This window comes from Coturnix japonica, chromosome 7 (genome assembly GCF_001577835.2).
Source record: "Coturnix japonica isolate 7356 chromosome 7, Coturnix japonica 2.1, whole genome shotgun sequence".
Taxonomy (NCBI): domain Eukaryota; kingdom Metazoa; phylum Chordata; class Aves; order Galliformes; family Phasianidae; genus Coturnix; species Coturnix japonica.
The window spans coordinates 26,574,994-26,595,231 of NC_029522.1; the positions used below are offsets into that span (position 1 = coordinate 26,574,994).

At 35.4% G+C, this 20,238-nt stretch overlaps 1 protein-coding gene across 3 annotated transcripts; it reads right to left on the reverse strand.

The window, feature by feature from the left end:
- Nucleotides 1-230: 230 nt before the first annotated feature.
- On the reverse strand, nucleotides 231-18,602 carry SLC38A11 (solute carrier family 38 member 11). 3 transcript variants are annotated; one of them, XM_015868845.2, is made up of 12 exons: nucleotides 18,422-18,602; nucleotides 16,660-16,777; nucleotides 16,253-16,327; nucleotides 15,059-15,193; nucleotides 13,685-13,750; nucleotides 12,032-12,138; nucleotides 11,597-11,676; nucleotides 8,376-8,446; nucleotides 7,850-8,011; nucleotides 6,084-6,196; nucleotides 5,318-5,449; nucleotides 231-3,075 (listed from the first exon to the last, which is right to left on the reverse strand). In XM_015868845.2, the coding sequence occupies exons 1-12, from the start codon at nucleotides 18,464-18,466 to the stop codon at nucleotides 2,830-2,832; spliced, it is 1,350 nt and encodes a 449-aa protein (XP_015724331.1). In that variant the 5' UTR covers nucleotides 18,467-18,602; the 3' UTR covers nucleotides 231-2,829. The 3 variants fall into 3 exon arrangements, with proteins under 3 accessions (XP_015724331.1, XP_015724333.1, XP_015724334.1); XM_015868847.2 differs by lacking the exon at nucleotides 15,059-15,193; XM_015868848.2 differs by lacking the exon at nucleotides 7,850-8,011.
- Between the last annotated feature and the right edge of the window lie 1,636 nt (nucleotides 18,603-20,238).

A 20,238-nucleotide genomic window follows, 5' to 3' on the forward strand; every position in this document is an offset into this window, starting at 1 on the left:
TGAAACATTCTACTTACTACAGAAAGGACTAGAAGATGCTACACTAAATCTAATCATAAGCAAATATTACTTATAATACATTCTTATCTCAGCAATTTAAAATATAGTCCAATGAAATACAGTTTACACTGATATAGCACTGGTGTTAGGTACTGGAGATCCAAGAGCTCCCAGCTTACATCTAACTATAGCACAAGAACAATGTTGGGGTTTTTTTGGCTCTCATGTTGGAAGCATTAAAATCAGTTGGGAGTATTTGCAAATTTTCAGCGAAGTTCCTTCCTCAGTTCCAAGAGGCTCTTTCTTTGATGTCTTAACTAAAGTTTCAGGATGTTTAACTTGTTGCATCCTGCTTTAGTTCCAAGGTGTAAAGCCTCCTGGAAAGCCCCAGAAAGTTCCAGTCTTTCAAGAAAAAAATTACGAGCAAAAGTCCATATGAGGAAGAAATAAATCCTAATAAAATAAGGTAGGAATGCACTACACGCAATTTATTACACAATATAGCATGGAATAAAACTCAGGGAATATTTCTAGCTAAGTCTTTGCTAATAAATGCAGTAAATGTTCTTTAATGTTATAGTTTGGTGTATTAAAGGAAACAGTAATCATATCTATTAACGAAGTTTTGCATTTCAAATGCTTACATCAACATCTGCATTCAGTTGAGGGTTAATGAGGAAGCTGCCAACAAAGTCAAGAGGCTATTTCCAAGTTTCTTTGTAATGTCTCCTTTTCCCTGACATTTTAACCAATTGTTGCAACAACTTCAAAGTAGTTAGAACTACCTGGAACCAATTCCAAAAGGCTGAATGTTTACAGCAAGCAGACTTGTGTCTTTACCACTGGTATTCTCAGGCAGTACAATATCAGATATTTGTAGGAAGCAAATAGCGTTATCAAGTTCTTAATTTAAAATAACAAGCTTCCTGCATAATTTTCTGCATTTCTGCATACACAAAAAGAATGAAGTGGGGTCTCTTGTCCAGTTTCAAAATGAGTAATTATCCTGAAGTATAAAGGTATGGGTATTTGATGCATACTGGAACCTAGTATTTATAAACCAACGTGAGCACACATGTCCATGAAGTACCCTCTATAACAACCAAAACAGATTGAGACCAAAGAATTTCATATAGCAGTAAAGTCAGAAGGTATCCGACTAAGGTCATTAGCTGAATGCAGATTATGATTACAATACAGCATTGAATGACAAACAAGAAAACTTTTACTTATTTCCTTCACTATCCTGAATTCTGTTCTAAAAAAATCCAAACATTGCAACAGGTCAGAATAGAAGAACTGCTTTTCAAAATTAGAACTCCATGTAAAAACACTATTACAAAAATACAAACCTTTTGTGCACTGTTTTTTTTTTTTTTTTCTCCACAAGAGGGGATTTCTCCCTCCTTCCTGCTATGGGAATCTTGTCAGTCTCATGTTCTGTACTCACAATACATTTCTTTATTCTATTATTTGTGTCTTTTTTCTCCTACTAGTGTTAAATGTTTACACCAGAGTCCTATTAAATCCTCATACTACATTTTCATTTGCTATTCACAGTAACACTGAAGAGTTAAATCCTTCCCCCACCAGATCCAATTAATACATCTGTTGAGATATAAAAATTGCATGAAATAGTGTCACGGGTTTACCGAAAATCAAGCAGGACAGAGACAGAAATCATCGCAATTTAGCTGTATAAAAACTGAGTAACATTACACGACCAGTTATTGAAGTCTGGTTAGCAAAAGGAATCCCAAAAATCTAGATAAATAAAAAATTGACATGGCAAAATACACAGCATGACTTGATAAAAAACATTTTTGAAAGTCCAGTGTTTATAAGGAGGATAAGGACAATCCTTAAGATTTTTACCAGTAATAAATTACTCATATTCTATAGGCATATGTGTATATTTACATCTCTCTCAAACATTAAAAAATCCTTAATGTTAAATGAATTTTGAAGAACAAGATAAATCAGCAAAATGCAACAAATCATGACCAAATCTTAGATAGACAACTATATACTGAAATGAATCATATCCTGGGTGTGTATCAGTTCTTCAGACCAGTTCCAGAAATAAGTTATAAATATAAAAATCAAGATGTGATTGTTACACACATCATTTTCTTCTCGACCTTACAATTTCTACAAAGGATGTTTAACTAAATCTTTTAAAAATTCAGGTATGTAGATTGACTCATGTGAAATCTTTTTATCTGAATAACACAAATTGTACAAATTGCAGTTGGATTCTATCAGCTACAGCTCAATTAGATTACAAAATTAACATTGAATGGAGAGCCAGTACAAAGTATGCTTTCAGATCTAGAGAACACCTACTGTAAAATAAAAGACAATTAATAGATGTTTTTCATTTTAACAGCACAAGTTGAATACATGGAGAGAGACCCAGACACACTTGTTCTCAGGGTGGCAAAAAAGCTTCATGCTATAGCATACTAATAAGTTTACAGTTATTTTAAAATTAATAAAAATAATGAAAGCAATGAAACATGGGAGATGTTTACATTTCTACACATTTCACATAGCTTTTAAGCAGTATTGGTGACATATTAACATAAAAAACACAGCCTTTTTGATAGGTTTGGCAGGTATACAAGTAATGTCCACAGCAAAGCACCTCTGAGAGTTTGTTTCAAAAGTTAAATGTTTTATCTGAAACAGGATGGCAGTATAAAAATCAAGCAGGTAAGTTTATTTGTGTGTATATGAAAACAAAATCTTTGTTCCAGCTATGTTTAAAGTGGAACATATGGCTTGCTGGACGATGTCCCTGATCTAGTTCAGAGACTGGAGCTTTACCTATGGGGGAAGCGTACCGTTGTGAAAAGAAACATTACTAGCAAAGCAGTAAAACATTTCTTTTCCATGGCTACATTCCTGGGGATGCAAGATAGTCAAAACAAACCCAACTGTCATCACTAGCACACCGACAGCAAGAATCAGGCAGGAGATGAGGTTATCTGAATGGTTCCAACGCTCTTCAGACAGCCTTAGATAACACGCTGTTGGGATGATAAAAACAAGTGGGGTAGCACTCAGAACTCCCTGCATATGGGAAACAACAAGAAAACTCTAATAAGCATGTATATTTAGTGAAGAACCTGAGTTTGTAAGTAACTAATAGGCTGATGCAGCAGTAAAGCTGGAGAACAGAGGCCTTTACCACTGTTGCTAAATAGAAAACCTTATTTTCTAACTCACAAATAGCTTGTAAAAGACTATTTGTGCTTTAGTGATACAAAAATAGTATTTTATGATGGAAATACTTCCATTAGATCATTAGATATGATTAGCGGAAGTTTCTAAGCTTCAGAAGGTCCAAGCATAATAATTCTTCAATATGGCAACTGATGTGAAATATTTAAGATGTTCCACTTAGGAGTCTAGATCTGCTCAAAGAAATGGGAATGGCATGCAGCAGGTCAAAAAATGGTGATAAACTTATAATGACTTGATAATGACTTGATATACAGCAACTTCTCTATGAAAGCTAAGCTCCTTTATAGAGTGAACATCCCTTACTAAAATTCAGCTTCTCTTTAGTCATTACACATAAAAATGTAGATTAAAAGCAAATGATCAAATACTATAGAAGAGACATTGCTGATTAACATATGAGTAACAAGCCAATACATCATTTTATGCAAAAATTTTGAACACCTTCTGTCACAAACTAAGAAAGTTTTTAAACTAAGTTATGGTGAGGTAGCAATCCAATCTACTGAATATCTTTGCCTCACTGTACACTCTTTCGTACATCTTTATGATAGAACCTGTTAAGAGTGATCAGTACTTGTAACAAGTATCTTTTATAACAAAAATAAGGCTCATGATTGTGTGAAGTAATGCAAACCAGTGTTACAAGCTGCTAAGTCTATAGATGCTCAACTGCCACATGACTGAATGTTTTCCCTGGAGAACTGACAGCAGGCAAACATGAAGGCTTTGCTTTGTTTTAAAAGCAAGAAACAGTGAAAAGGTAAGCAGTCAGAAGTAGCAGCAAATTCCGTCTCCAGTGAAGAACCAGAAAACAGCCCTACTATTGGAGCAAAATTCTGCTGAGAAGATCAGCTCTCCTTCATATGCAAAAACTTAGTCCATTCGCTAATATCAAACTTGGGTCCTTCTATTAGCAGCAAACAAGACTCCAAACATTCTTTGTAAGCACAACTGCATCCCAGAAAGACATGCATCTCTAATGTCAACTAGTCTCAAGATATAAGACATAAGCTACCCACTCAAAAGCCTGGCTAACATCTTCTGTTTGAAACTGAACCAAACTGTTGGCTTAACTGTTCTGTAAATGCTTAGGCCTCTTTGGGTAAACACGTTGCATTGATTGAATACTTACTTTTGAGTAGTTACTTTAAAATAATTCAATCCTAAATAGGAATCATATTTATTCATGCTAAAAAAATAAGTAATTATTTATTATTCTCTAATGTAAATTTATTCTTGAAATATAAAAACTTAATACACATACATAGAAATAAGATGTGCACACACAGTTAATGAGGTTCATTTTACCAGGATTCAGATATTTGATCCAAATAGGCATGTACGCATGCACAAGTACAGATAATTTTATTGGTGTGTATACGCACACACAGATCAATTTCATTCAGTTGTGATGTAAAAACAGGAGGAAAAAAAGATAGAATATAAATTACCATGTCATTAATGAGGACCACTGCTTATTTTCAGATAGTTACAATTTGGAAAGGGTTAGCTGAGAAGATACTTGTGTAGGCAATATTTCAAACAGAGGGCAATTAGGTAGCATATCTGAATATTCAGACCAATGGTATAAGATTAGTCCAAGCATGCTCTGCAATATCACTGCTACAGAATCACTCACTCCCTCTCAGTCAGCAGATAAACTGCACAGTAGATTAGAACAATATAAACGTACTTGAATGCATCATGAAGCATAAAGAATAACTCCCACATACAGTTTGGTAAACAAAGCAGTTCTTGTAAAACCAGGTTATGACATTCATGTTATGAAATCATTCAGTTTTGCTCCCTGCTAAATCCAAGAGGTCAAGATTCCAAGTTGCTGTAAATTGCTAAGTAAAATAAAAAAACATCCAACCATTTGGAGTTTTCTTCTGAAACATTCTACTTTAATTACATTGAATAATTCCCTTTTCTTCTATTGACATTTCTATCCAAATACTACATTGAACTGCGTAAGTTTTTTACTAGAGCTACGGACATCTCAGAACTCGGCTTGATTTTTTTGAAAAGTGACAAATTAAGTATAAGAGTATAAAGGTTCACTTACATTCAGTTCTAAAACTATTCCAAGGCAATCATACACTAATGATACACCAGTCGCCACAGCAATGATAAATACTGTCACAACAATATGGAAAGCAGTTGAGAGGTTCCCATGGAAAAATACATTGGCAATCACCTGAAACAAAACCATAACTTTAAAACTTGATTTTACTCTCTATCTCAACAAATACCTTATAACAAATCTTCTAATGTTAAGAAACAAAAAGAACAGGTTAGAATATACTGACTGAACCTTACCTTTGTTGCTTCATGAAAGCATCATCTGCTTCCCAAAGTAACTCAGAGCAAACATTAACAAAATTGCTGAACACTTTCCAGACTGGCTTAGAACATCTTCAGGATTTGTTTTCCTCTCATTTGGCTGCTACAGAATAAACCCACTTTCTATTGTTTATTGAACAAATGGATTTCCTCAACAGAAATACTTTAATCAAGCAAAAATGGGAGGCCTAACAAACATGCTACTTTTAGCTATTCAACATAATATCAGCAGTAGCATTTATACCTATACAATCAGCTCTTACACAGCCCTTTTAGCTATTATTATTAACATATTGGAAAATAAAATAAATGCAACATTATATTGCCAGAATCTAAATGGCACATGCACCATCACATAAAGAACAGCATGCAGCAGAATAAGATAACATTGATAATTATTACACATCAGCCATTGACTCCAGCAACAGTAAGTGAGAACACTAGTAATATATCAACATTGTTAAAGGGAGAATGTAATAAATGCTTACCTCTCTGGTGACAAAACATTCAAGAGGGAAAGTCAGAATTACAGTAACTCCATAACAAAACCTTCCAAAAGTTGCAAGGTTGTCATCTCTACAGTAGTTTTCAAATATATCTCCTGAGGTTTAGCAAAACATCAATTAGATTAAACTCTTATATTTTGCTTATTTGTAAAGTGAAGAATATGTTAATAGAATCACTGGCATAATTGAGATTTCCTAATCCCCTTTCCTCTAACATCAAGAGGAATCTTCACCTTAACCTATTAGCAGGTTTTGTTTTTTTTTTGTTTGTTTGTTTTTTGTGGTTTTGTGTTTGTTTGTTCTTTACTTGGAGCAGAACATCTTACAGAAATATTTTAATGGATGCATATCAGAGTGTCATTTGTCATCCCCCCCTTATTATCAGTTTTGTTTGAAACGCTGGTGTTTACCTTGGTAGGAAACAGAAAAAGCTTCCATATGAAAGACATATTTCATTTAAAAATGTAAGACATAGAACAATTATACAAGGAGACCAGGAAATTAACCCTGCATAACTGTATTTCCCTTACAGTATCTTATCATAGCTGGTAAGCTGTAGTGAAAAATTTCAAATATTCTGATCCTGAACATATGGATTATTAACCTGTACATCTGGTTACAACAGAAACACTGATAAAGAATTCAAATCATCATCTTGCTTTGTGGTTACAACAATGAATTTGGAATAACAATCGATGTGACTTAAGAAAAACCACCAGACCACACTAAGACAATGTATTACATCCTTTCTACCTGGTTATTATACTGTTCTACTATTCACTACTTTCAGGATTATGATGGCACTAAGGAAAGAATGAAGCGCGCTTGAGAGAAAAACATCTAAAAGATTTTGACAGGAGATGCAGAAGGCAAGGTGGAGCCCATCTCCAATACAGTCATAAGCTGAGGGATAGTTGCAATCAGAACTTTCTTGTTTGAAATGTCAAGCCAGTTTGCACTTACTCTACCTATAACTGTGTCTAGGACAGTAAGTTATTCTGCATTAACATTACAGAAAGTACAAAAAAACAAAACCAAACAAACAGGTAAACCAGTAACCTCCATCCCACAATTCCCCTGTTCTCAGCTATATACCTTTCATTACAGATTAGACACCTTCTCCTGTGATTTGACACAGCACTATTAAATAACAGAAGAGCTGACTGCAATGTGTATTTTACCTTGAAGAACTAATACACTGAGCAATATTATGCCTTTTCTTTTGAAAGCATTTCTCCAATTTCTTTTTAATAAAATCATGTTAAATAGCATTACGTATTAATTACTTTATATATTTACATATTACATACACACAGAGAGATTATGGAAGCACTAGTTATGTCAGATGGCTGTTGTAAAGACATCAAGTATCCCTGAGTCAGAGCTAGGATGCCACATTTGCACAGATAGGAGAATGTACACTAGGCACCTTATACAAAAAGACAACACTTTCTTCTTCCTTCTCTCTTTGTTAGAAGGCCACATGGCTAAGTTATAAATGTTTAGTCCTCATCTGGATGTGGAAGCACTCAAAGGGGATTTTCACCAGTGAGGCTTCCACTATTAACATCTATCTGACATCTTTGTAACCTGCCTTGGTTGATGGGTAACTAAGAGAAATAGCTTTCCTAACTATTCAGGTCCATAATAGGTGCAAGAACACCAAACTTATACACAGCTGTTAGCAACAGGACTGAAAGTGTAAGGACTGTAAGCAAGCATGAAGATCGAGGGATTGAGAAGTTTACCTTCTGTGTATCCTGTAAAAGTCATGTATCCACATACAGCAAATAGTACGCTGATAACAACAGCAAGTAAAACAGACACATGTGTGATTCGAGACCAGTTGTTTAATGTGGGTTCTTTCAGAGAGCCATATATTAAAAAGCTGTTATGGTGGCAGATGAATGCTGAAATACACATAACAGTTAAAGGAAATAAATGAATCCATGTATATGTACATATGAAATAAATTAATGAAGTGTATATCCTCCAAAGTAGGAGAGACACAGCAGTCTGATACCACTCATTACTGAACACAAACATTAAACCTACAACGAATGGAACTTCTACTCATTTGATGAAAATTTATAGTCCTCTTAAGATAACTCTGAGGATATTACCATAAAATACCACAGTGTTTCTTCCCCTCTTCCCCATAAAGATTCAAAAAAACAGCACCCCAAAATAAGAAAAAAAGACAAAACAAGTTTTACGTTCAGAAAGTCATTTCTTAAAGTTGGTCTTAAGACTGAAAATATGAAAATGACTTACCAAAAGACATCACCCCAATGGCTTGCAATGCATTTGATTTTGCAAATACCCATGCATTTTCTGATTTGGGTCTAAAACAGAAATTGTCAGTTATGTTATGCCCTTTTCAACCATAAGTTACTAAAATTAATTTTAAACATCATGCTATAATACAGAATTCCTATCTGAATTAAGGCAAAGTGTTCATCAACAATAAGTTCAAACCAAAGAGATACTTTTCTCATCTCTTGCTTTGAGAAAAGTATCCTAGGAACTACTTACAGCCAAAACTGTCAGTTTGTTTCAGCAACCAGTTATGTAAATAAATTATTCAAGTCATCACTTATCAAGAAACAGTAAATGAGAAGGTAAATGCTGTCACTAGCTTTGGATGAGGTTTTCTCAACCCAAACCTTCCTCAGACCATATGAAGTCATTTTATTCTTCTGAATTTACACACGTAAGGCATTGTTTCTAGAGACTTATTTGTAAATCACAAATCAAGCGAGGCAGTTTGTATTTATTTACATCTTTTTCAACTGGAACAGCTGCCCAGGGAGGTGGTGGAGTCAGCAGCCCTGGCAGTGTTCAAGAGGCATCTGGATGAGGAGCTATGAGATATGGTTTAGTGGCTTGTTGTAGCTACGGTAATAGGAGGATGGTTGGACTAGATGATCTTGTAGGTCCTTTCCAACCTCATGATTCTATGATTCTATAAAAACTATGAATTACGTAAATATTGTGCATTTATCTTGTGAAACAGACATTCTGATCAAACATAGCTGCTGCATCTCCTTATATAGAGTAGCAGCCTCTAATTTGATACTAGTGATTTCAAACCAGTTGAAGTGCCTGAATAATTCATATTAATGATTTTGAATGCTTTTATGAGGAAAATATTCACTTTTGATTCAAGAAGCAGTAACAGTATCAAATAAAGAGAGACTACAGAAAATAACATTACAACAATTCAATCACCACTAGAGGTCAGCTAATTTGATATCAAATATACAGAATGGAAATCTGCCATATTCTTCGATGACAGAATTTTTGAAAGTCAACTTGTGTTTTTCTGTTCACACTTAGTATTTGGATTATCTCATGCCCTACACAGAAAAAGTAGTTCTGAAACACAAAGAATGCACATACATGAAGCGCTTCTTTATCAGTGTCATGGTTTTATAATTTTGTAATTTTGATTTGTATCCAGCAATAAATGTTAGCTTCACTTTTGAAACATTATTTTTTGCAGTACAAAGGTATCTGAAAACACAGTGTGAGTTAACTCTTTGATTACAGTAGATAATTCCCTAGCTACAAGCAGGTGTAAACAGAGCAAAGAATAGGCCATCTAAGTGCATTTTTTATCCAGCATCTTAAATAACTGATAATAAGCTCTGGGTCCAGAACACCAGATTTTATTCACAGGAACATAACATCCTTCAGACAATAATAATAAAATACCCAATCTAATCAAAAGTAGAAAAAAGGATCTCAACTTCATCTTTGTCATAAGAGGAGATAAATTAAATCGAATAATCCCTCAACAGAAATATGTCTTTTCCCCTCATAAGAAGTAACAAGAAATGAACACTCATTACATTCCAGAACAACTCAATTCCCAAAGCAACTAGAAAATAAAACAAAATGCAACACTCATAAGCCTCATAAGTGCTGTTTCCAGCCTACAGTTTCAAACGCATCAAATCACCGCAAACAATAATTCTACAGTAAACTTCATGAACAGAGTAAAAAAAAAAAAAAAAAAGGAAAAACCGCCAGCTCATAGTTCTGCAGAGAAGAGTTCATTATTTACACTAGATTGCCAACTCAAGGCATCAAACCACATAAAGTGGAGCATTACAGTCCCCGAAGAACACATCTGAAAGGGGCTTTGAGACACTTTGGATGTAAGATGCATCAAACACTACAGCAGAGGCACCACAGACCGTACTGCAACTGTGTTTATTGAATGTATAGAAAGAATCACCAAAGGGAAACAAATTACAGTTTATTATAGGAGTTTAGGCATTCAGAAGGGAAGGAATAGTTTGCTCTCCACATCCAGTGTGGTTAGGCTGGAAGACAATGAACATGAAATGTAGCAGGAGAAACATGGGAAAACTTCCTAAGGGAATGCCAGTTAAGAAGAGGACTGGAAAATCATGCAGTTGTCAAGAATAAGCTGAATAATACCTGCCAGCAGTAACAGACCTACAGCCTACAGTCAATTCTGTAACAGAAATTAAGTATCCTCTCTTGGCTCCATCAAGACTTGCTATGGTTGAACAAGTTATTTTCCTATTTGGCAAACTTGGGTTGTATCATAATCACATTTAAAAAAAAAAAAAAAGAATCTCAAACTCCTCTTCTATTGAGAAGGACTCAAGTAAATGCATTACTTGTTTCACCTGCTGAAATACAAGATTGGACACATTAAAATGTGTTCTTTATTCTCACTATAAAAAAGGGAGAATTAACTGCTAACAAAAAGTTAGAGCAGGTCTTTAATAATTCAAGCATACATTACATAAACTGTAACAGACATCAATGCAATGATTATGAGGTAAAAAAGTAAATAATAGTTTATCAACATGCTAGATGAGCTTATTTTTATAAGTAGCATAATAGGAAAACAAGAAGCATAATGGCAAAAAGTCACTAAGAAATTAAGTGGTAAGACTAAAAAATTCTCAAAAAACAACTTATTTTAAGAGATAACAAAGCCACATATTTCATATTTTGATGCACCACCACTGTTGAGAAGAAATGTTACCATAGTAACAAGGTCAGGAGTAGCTACTATATATAAACTTCTTCCTTTTTCAACAGGGAATTTTGAGATTTACCTTCCAAGTACACTTAAAAGTGTGTTAAAACACAGTAAGAAAAACAAGTCACTTAAGGAAAAATGAGGGCAAAGGGAAGAATACAGGCAGAAATCCCATCCTGTTCCAAGGTCTTTTTTTCTGTGGATGATGCTACCTCTCTGGCGCAACTTCATAAACTACTCTTTTATTTATGTTAGAATCATAGAATGGCCTGGTTGGAAAGGACCGTAATGATCATCTAGATTCAACCCATTTTTTACTACTAGCAGTCGAGATTTACTTCTTTAAAAACAAGAAAATATGTTCCTACCAAAGCAACCACATTCAAAACTAAAGAATCATAAAATAAGAATGATGCAAATGATTATATATCTCAAAAATTCACTTTCTAGCAAGGGTAGGAATACTTACATCTGTGGATCAAGCGTTACTGTCCTCACCATCACAATAACCAGGATGACAATGGTTAAAAGCAGAGAAACAAGAGATACCTGTAAAAGAAAACAAATTCAGTCAGTAAACTGCTGAAAATCTCTCTTCTTAAAAGTGCAATTTTTTAAAAATTCTTATTAGCCAACTGAAATCTTAAATATTGCACATGGAATACTTATATATATATATATATATATATATATCCATGGCTACTAAGAGTAGATGGAAATAACTACCCACTCACGTAGAGACCAAAGTTCTGTTTATGCTTTTCTAATTTGTCTGATACTTCCTGGGGTAGAAGATGGTCTCAACTTCAAAAATATATGCTCTAGTTGGATGCAATTCAATTCAAATACTTTGAGTTACACATGACTGGTGCTAATTTTCTAATAGCACATAAAAAAAGTTTACCTTTCCCAATTTTGCTATGTCACGATATAAAGATAAGGGCAACGTAAAGATGACAGTGGTGAAAAGAATTATGAAGCGACGATCAGTAAGCACATTTTCAGATCCAACTGAAACAAAGAAGCAAGTAGGTTACTTCTCTAAGAGACTGACACCAGAATAGAATAGTTGCACTCAGAAGTCTAACAGCTATAAACTTTGACGCTAATAACTTTTTTATCCTCTTTATTCCAGATGAATAACAGTGAAATAAACTCTAGGTATTAATAGGGAAGCCATACACAGACATTACACAATCAGAGTTTTTCTGCAAACTTAACCAACAGTTCATCCTATATGCTAGTATAATGCTATAATTGTATGATAACAACAGAATGGTAAAGCCCTTAGCTACAGCATTTGAGTACAGCTCAAATGTACAGCTCCCTGATCCTTTGGGAGAATATAATGCCTTTTCCACTTCTTCCTAGATAAGCATTGTACCAGCCAGGTGAAAAGACATGATTCCTTCCATTAAAAAGTCATACTGTATATGAATCATTTTCTTTATCAAGCTGAACAAAGCATGACAGTTAAAACTGTATTCCATACTTTGCAGGCTTTTCCTACTTAACATTATAGTCTTCCTAGGGAAATCAATCAGTTCATACAAACACTAGTTACTACTTCACTGCATACATGCTCTTTTTAGTATAATTTGTCAGTGAAATATATCTGAACTTAGGTGGCTTTCAGCTGAAAGAGATGAATGCCTACAAATTACTCCAACAATTCCACACTGAAATCTTACAACCACAAAAGGATAAGGAGTACACAGATTAAGACCTCAGAATGTTTTTACACTATCTGTAGCAATTGGAGAAGTGAATGCAATGGGAAAGGCATCACAACAGAGGTGTGATGGACCAACATGATAGAGAAGTACCATGAAGAATGGGAAGAAGAGTGCTCACCCATATCAGAAGAGTCTGGGTTTGCAGGGGAAAACTACACAAAGGAGGGAACTCTAAAAAGAGATTCTTCCCCAGTGGCAGTCAGCCCTTAAATAAGGTCTAAGAGAGGGGCAGCCAGGCTCCATCCCTTCTGGTCATACAGCTGAAATGCCTTCACCCGTGCTTCCAAGTCTCACCAGATCTTTTCCCCAGGTACTCAATCAGTGAGCCTGGCCATGACTCAACAGTTCCCATACACTATCCAAGAGACTATCTGCGGTTACGTGCACAGTTTATGACCAACCATACAAGCAAGCAAAAATACAGATTAAATCCATTATACACAAGTCATCCAGAATTATTCACTAAATGCAGTATTAGTATTTAAATATTTATTATATCAAATATCCAAAAATATGACAAAATATGATCTTATTATCATATAGCTGTGGAAGACCATTTACTTAATATCTCATTAAATAATGTAACCTCTCTATCAACATTGAGTTCAATGACAACCAAGGATCAGGATTTATAATTTTGCTATTTTTAAAAGAAAAACACTTCAACTTCATAAGTTGATTGACATTTAAGAATACTTCAGACACAGAGTAACAGGTAGATTATTACTTCAGTTTGCCACAATATGATAAGCCCTAAATAAGTATCCTATATTCCTACCTAATAATTTTCTCCCATTCTGAAATTTTAAAATGCATCTTACCTCCAGGAATTCTCAGGAACACTTTAGTTAAAGTGTCTCCAGTTATTATGTTGTAACTAATCATAGCTTAAAGAAAATTTAAAAAAAAAAAAAAAAAAAAAGTTAGAACAAATCAAATATAGATTATTTGATAAACCTTTAAATAGATGTATTGTGTGGGCTTCAGGGTGGCATGCCACAATCCCCTTGTATGAATTCTAGCTAACATTGAATTTTAAGATTTAGGCTGAAGACAAAAAAATAAAAAAGCTAGCAATTGCCTTATTTCAAACAGGTAAAACCTAACAAGAATCTAATCTGATAAGCAAGGCCACTGTGCTATTACCATATAAACTTAATACAGAAGGGAGGAAAAAAGGCTTCAAAATTGCTTTGTTCATTTCCAATTTCAATTCTTTGTCAGCTGATTTTCAATCTTCTGTTTCAATTTAGTAATGTTTCTGTATTAGCATAATAAATCAGTCCTGCAATCAAATGCACAGGGTTTCCTAGTTCATGTCAAAAGTATGTGGAATCTTTCAGCCCAAGGAAAAAATACGGGTATATAAGAAGATAATGAAAATGGACTTCCATTACTTTCCTTCATGAATAAGGACTATGATTGTAATGTATTCTGCACTGAAAGCACGCGTGCATACACACATGCACATATACTAACATGGACAATGACCTTAACTAACACATAAACACTCACTGCTGTGAAATGGTAAGTTATTAACACTATGTATGTAAATAAATTCAAGCATATTTTGTAACTAGTTTCATGGTGAGGACTGAGGTCTTCACAATTATTTCCCATATTCTCTGTGATGTAATAGTTACACTCTTTTAAGTCAGCCATAATGGATCAGTATTTTAAGATGTGATTCACTAGTTCACTTTAAAGGATGATCCTTGATAAAATAATTAACAGGTACATGCAGTATTGTTGCCCACAGTAACTCCAACCTGACTCTCTTAAATATCTCAGCTACCTAAAGTGACTTCAGAATAATCATAAGGATGAACTTTTCTCTGGGACATTTCAGTTACCAAACTCAGATTCTTACTATCTCAAATCATCACCTTGAGCAATTCTATATACAGTGCACTGTTACTCTGGAAGTCTCCCCTTTGCTGTTCTCATAGTTACTTTTGCCATTGATTTTTAAGAATGTTAATGTTTTGTGTGATCACATTTGAATTCATTTCTATTATTCTGGTTCTCAGATTCAGTGAATTCTTCCTCAGTCATTCTTCAGCATTCTATTAAAAAACAGGTGCATACAGTTTACTTTTTAGAGTTCTTGAAAGTTGTCTAATGAAAGAATAAGATTGTGTGAAGAAACCTTACTATTTATAAAACTCAGATATTCATATTTTATGTCATCTTACCAATAAATGGATATAAAAACTGAAGAGTTGAAAGAATTAGATAACCTAAAAAACCATATGTTTTTTTGACAAGCTCTTGATAGGTGTTGGTGCTGGAGAGATTTCCTCCCTTGATCAGTAATATAATGGAATAATCTGTTAAAATAGAAAATTACTGTTAAAGGCTGGCAACTAATTAATGAAATGCTAACAACTAGCAGTTAGTTACTACTCGTTTTCACTCCTTAAAAAAAAAAGGTGTGTAAAATGAAAAACAGCAGTGTTGGAAGACCAGAGAAGAGAATGGTAAGGGAAGTCACAACAAGAGAGCAGAAATCTCATTATTTTTGTAGATAACCAATAAGGCTAAAGGGAAACTACTGTCATAAGCACCAAAAACGTAAGATTTAATAAACAAGGGAAAATTATACTAATTAGGTGAGAAATTTCATTATATTTGGGTAGAGTAAAACATGACCAATGCCTTTCATTTATCTTGAAAACCATGGACTGAGCCACTCTTGTATGAAGAAGCAATGTGCCTTGACAGAGAGCTTATGTCATAGATGGAATGCTCCAAGATAGAACCTCATCCTTTTATGAAGAACAGTATGGGATGTGCTGTTCTTGCATGCTATGCTTTTTATTAATTGTTTGGGTACCATGTAATTTTTCAGTCCGGATTAGTTGTACCACAGAATTTACTACCTTGAATAGATGTCTTGACAAATAGGGCTAGACTTCATTTATTCTTCATCTGGCTTTCACTTAGCTTGTAATCTGTGCTGCAAAAGGAACAGCTCCTTTCAGCATCAGTGTTTACTATCTTCTAGGACTTATAAAAAAGACTTCTTTTTGAAGGAAAATCCATGTGCTGTTTTGTTTTTTTTTTTAATGAATCACAATTAAAATGTTCAAAATTATAGTTACTCTGGAAGGTTTTAATTCCACAGTACTACTCCAAGTGACATACAACCAACTCAATAATACAGTAGACTAAAATAGGTGATTATAACACACAAATAAGATCTATTCTTCTAAATGTCACCTTGACCTAGTCTAAGAAATTAGGCTTCACTAAATAAAAGGTACACAAAAAGCAGCTTTATATGTTGTACAGAGTAACTCTCTACTTCTACTAATCGGCTCTGGGGATTAGTGAGGTGAAAATAATTCCCCATTTTCACATTATAACACAAACTGCTTTTACAGTACCTGTGATATAAGCAACCCCAAACAGAAGCAGCACTCCTAAAGGAAAACCAGCTTCTTTCATTGAGTAGGGCAGTCCTGAAAAAAAAAAACCAAGAGATTACAGAAGAACTTTTACAAATAACTTCAGAAAAGGTTAAGACAATGGGCCACTGTGTGAGAAGTAAGCACTTGCCCAACCAATACTTTATGGCCATTACAGCAAAAAAAGGCCATAGGGTATTTATCACAGTCTCAGACCTGATCTCAGCTGACAAAACTGGATTTTCACATAAGAAGAGACTAAAAGTAGAAAAAAAGACTTCAGCAATGAGAGCCCAAATTAAGAGGACAGCACTTTTCTCAACACTGAATAGTCACTTGTGCATAAACAAGGCTGAACATATGATAGTGTAGAAAAGTACACTTACCTATAATACCTGATCCTATGATGGAGTTGATAATGTTAAATCCAGCTGATGCCAGATCACCATTTCCTCCTTTACTCCTGGGCTTACTAACCAGAGCTGTATGGTCATCTGTTTCTATCTGTTTCAGGAAGACAAGAACAAGATTAAAAATAGGTGATAACATAAATTTTACACGTATTTAAAAAGGTTGATTCAAACTAAAAAAAAAAAGTTTACTTCCATTGACCCAGATTTGTAGAGGTATTTTGATAATTACATTTCATTTTTTCCAGTGAGAAATCAAAGGGGTGCGAAGCATCTAATTCCTTCATAAGCCTGAGCCATAATCTTCTGTAATTAATTCTTCGCTGAAAAAATATAAGTAGAAGAACAAAAATCTATATAAACTCAGAGTTAGGCTGATAAGGAGCTTTTTAGTCAAGTTCCAAAGGCAGAAATACTAATCAAGTATTTTGGAAAATATTTTGGTTAATCTTACAGCTCAGTAAAAATAGCTGCCTGAATCAGGGGAATTAAATCAATTTCAAAAGTTACTTGTGAAGTATGTCAGTGTATTGAGATGCTCTAATTCAAAGTTTTCTCTGGTATTTTCAATACTCTTCTGTCTTTTCAGTAGTTTAGTTCATCATGAAAAGTAAATGGCACCACAGAATTGGGTAGCCTCAGAAAGGTTCTGTGGGAAAGTCTAGTACAAAGTAAATTTAAGGTGCACATTTGTGGCAGCTCCAACAACTGAAGTAATTATGCTCAAAAAGCATCACTACATAGTCCTCTACTTAGATCAACACTCTATTGCCAAAGAACATTTTAGCTTTGCTAATGTCATGGCCCAAAACAGCAACTGAGCACCTGGTGGGAAGGTGCCAACCCAGGGGAGCTCAGGTGTATGCAATACCCCTCAGTGACTGGAAGAGGTGAAGGCAGGATCCACTCCTTCCTGCCTGCTTGAGACCTCCTGAAGGTAAGCAGATTTTCTTCTTTTGTTTTTGTGGCTGTTGCATTTGGGCTTGTTCTCATTTGTTGTAACGTAAAATTGTGCCACTCTGTTATTATTGCTATACTTTGTATTACACTTACAGCATTACAAAAGGTTGCATTCTTCCTTTGTGGAGTTTGTTCTAGAATTGTGAATGGTACATGTTATTTCATCACTGATGCATGCAGTAGGAGCATTCTCTCCTTGATCTCCAATGACTTTTGCTTCCTACAGCTCAGCTCATGAGGAATTCTACCAAACTAGAACAGCCCACTTTCCTGTTTTGAGTAATTACTAGAATAAGAACACAGTGCTTTCTGTACAGCTTGAAAACTTTATAGCCCTTAGAGCCAACTACCATAGCAACAGGCTCTTGGAGTGGCTCTCAGGAACTGTGCGGCCAGCGTCTGCCATCAAACAGCCATACTGACAGAATCAAAGAACTGTGCCATCATTAAGGGTGAAAAAGATCACCAAGACCATCTCATCCAAGCTCTCCACACCATGCCCACTAACCACATCCCTCAGTACCGCATCTCCAAGTACAACGACTCCACCATCCTCCTATGCAGTCTGTGCCAGAGTAGTACAACTCTCTGAGAGTTCACCAACGTTATATATGGGTATATATGGACTCATCAGTTTACTTTTCTCTTATTCTTCTCGGCGTTAAAGAGAAACTCAGAGATAACAAAAGCTACGGCTGCTGCCAGCAAACCCCGACCAGAGCCCACATCGCAGCATAAAGCTCTGCAGCCTGACAGAGCTGAGAGCTGCCCATCTCACCTGCGGAGCCCTGTCCGGCGGCTGCTCGCTCCCGTCGCGCTCCATGGCCGCGTGCTGCTCCCCCTCGTGCCTCCGACCCCACGAGCCCCACGGGAGGGAGCAAAGAGGCACGGGGCGGCTCTCGCGCTCCTCTCGGGGCGGGCGGAGGTAACGGCATCCGGCTCCCTCCCACACAGCCGGATGGTCTCGGTCCACAATGCCCGCATGAACCGGGGCTATGCTTATACGCAGAGCCGATACTGCTTTCGTTGTTTTTTCTCTCTGTTAGGGTGAGCTACGCGGAAAGAGGTAAAATCACCGTGTCGATGTTTGGAATCCTTAGTTACTTCGTTTGTCTTCTGCTGAGAGAGCTCTCACTTTGCGACTTTGCAAACATACAGGAAAATGTGCACGAAGAAATGTGTATCTAAAGCAAAGCTTTAAATTAATGACAGCAAAAAGTAATTGCAGGCGGTCATTAACTTCATGAGGAATTCCTGTAGGCAAAATGTAGGGTCTGTGCAGCTCAAAAACAACATTGAGAGCTTTCTCCAATCTCTGGAGGGACAAGTCAATGGAACTTGAACACAACATTTTAAATAAGATTAATTTATTAAAGCAGGAAAAAACTAAAACCACAGAATTAAGAAATATGCATTAAATAGCAGAAGAAAACAAAGCAAGATAGTTTGCTTTGCATGCTCTTAACTCTTATATTTCACAATATTTTGCTAGGTTTGCAATGGTTAAAGGAGCAAGTATGTTGTGCATCAATAACTTTGTCCTTAAAGATCTATGATGCGTGTGATTTAATGTGAAGAACAAAGTGCACACAAAGAGCATATATGATATATTTGTTATGTAGCTTAAGCAGACAAGCTTCACCTCCTTCAAAAAGAAATCTGTAATTAACTCCATGACAAGCTGCAAATCTGACATGTATTGTGGTGTGACCAGTCAGGTGACGCAAGTCAGCAGAGAAAACCAGAGAGGCCTCAAGTGCAAAGATTGTCCCTGTGATTTAGTAGCAATTTGGGTTTTTTTCAATTTTCTTTAGAGTTCTGTGCAAAAACAAGGAAAGAAGCTGAAGCTGTTTGAAGGCAGAGTGTAATAAGTGATATTAGAAAATTGCCAAGGTAACATTAAGGCTCCAGGAAATGATGCAGGAAATTACATAACCAATAGGCCTGACAACTTCATTGAGCAAAATAGTAGAAACTGTAGTAAATAATAGGATACAGTGCCTTCGAGTATGTTGGCAGAGTTTTGTGGAGTAGCCTTATATCTGTTGTTTGATAATGTTACTGCTAAATTGCTGAATGCCAGTAGGAATGATCATTCATAAGTACTAAATGCATTAAAGCAAACAAGACATTAATAAACAGAAGAAACTCAGTACTTGTAAGTAAGCTGCTGGTGTAGTCCAAGGATGTGTTCCAGGTCATCTGAAAACTTAAAAGAAAGGAGGAAACTTAGATATAAAGCTGGCATAGAAAGAGAAAGGCCGTGTGATATGAATTGACAAACATAAGAGAGTTCTTTGGCTGTTATCTGTTTGTTTAAATGAATGACTAAATTAGAAGTAAAAGAGCATTTTTTGTAAGGGGTGATACAATCACATGACACTTTAATGTCAAACTCATTAATCCTTCCTGAAAAGGTCAATCTTTTACTTTTTAGTAGTATCTTTGTCTATGAGGCATATGAAAAGAGCTGCTGTTCTTCTCAATACTGGTTTAATTTAGCTTGCATGCTACTGCAAGTTGTTATGGACCACTTTTAAAAGAGGTATTGCTGATAAGTGAGGTGTTGTAATGTGTCTAAGCACAATGGAATGG

Excerpts from the sequence above, each read along its gene's own strand:
- SLC38A11 (XM_015868845.2), bottom strand. The coding sequence starts at position 18,466 with ATGGAGCGCGACGGGAGCGAGCAGCCGCCGGACAGGGCTCCGCAG. Across the intron at positions 12,139-13,684 it reads GTTCCTGAGAATTCCTGGAG|TTGGATCTGAAAATGTGCTT; the intron begins GTAAGATGCATT and ends TCTTTGTTTCAG. Across the intron at positions 3,076-5,317 it reads GAATAGTTTTAGAACTGAAT|GGAGTTCTGAGTGCTACCCC; the intron begins GTAAGTGAACCT and ends TCCCATATGCAG.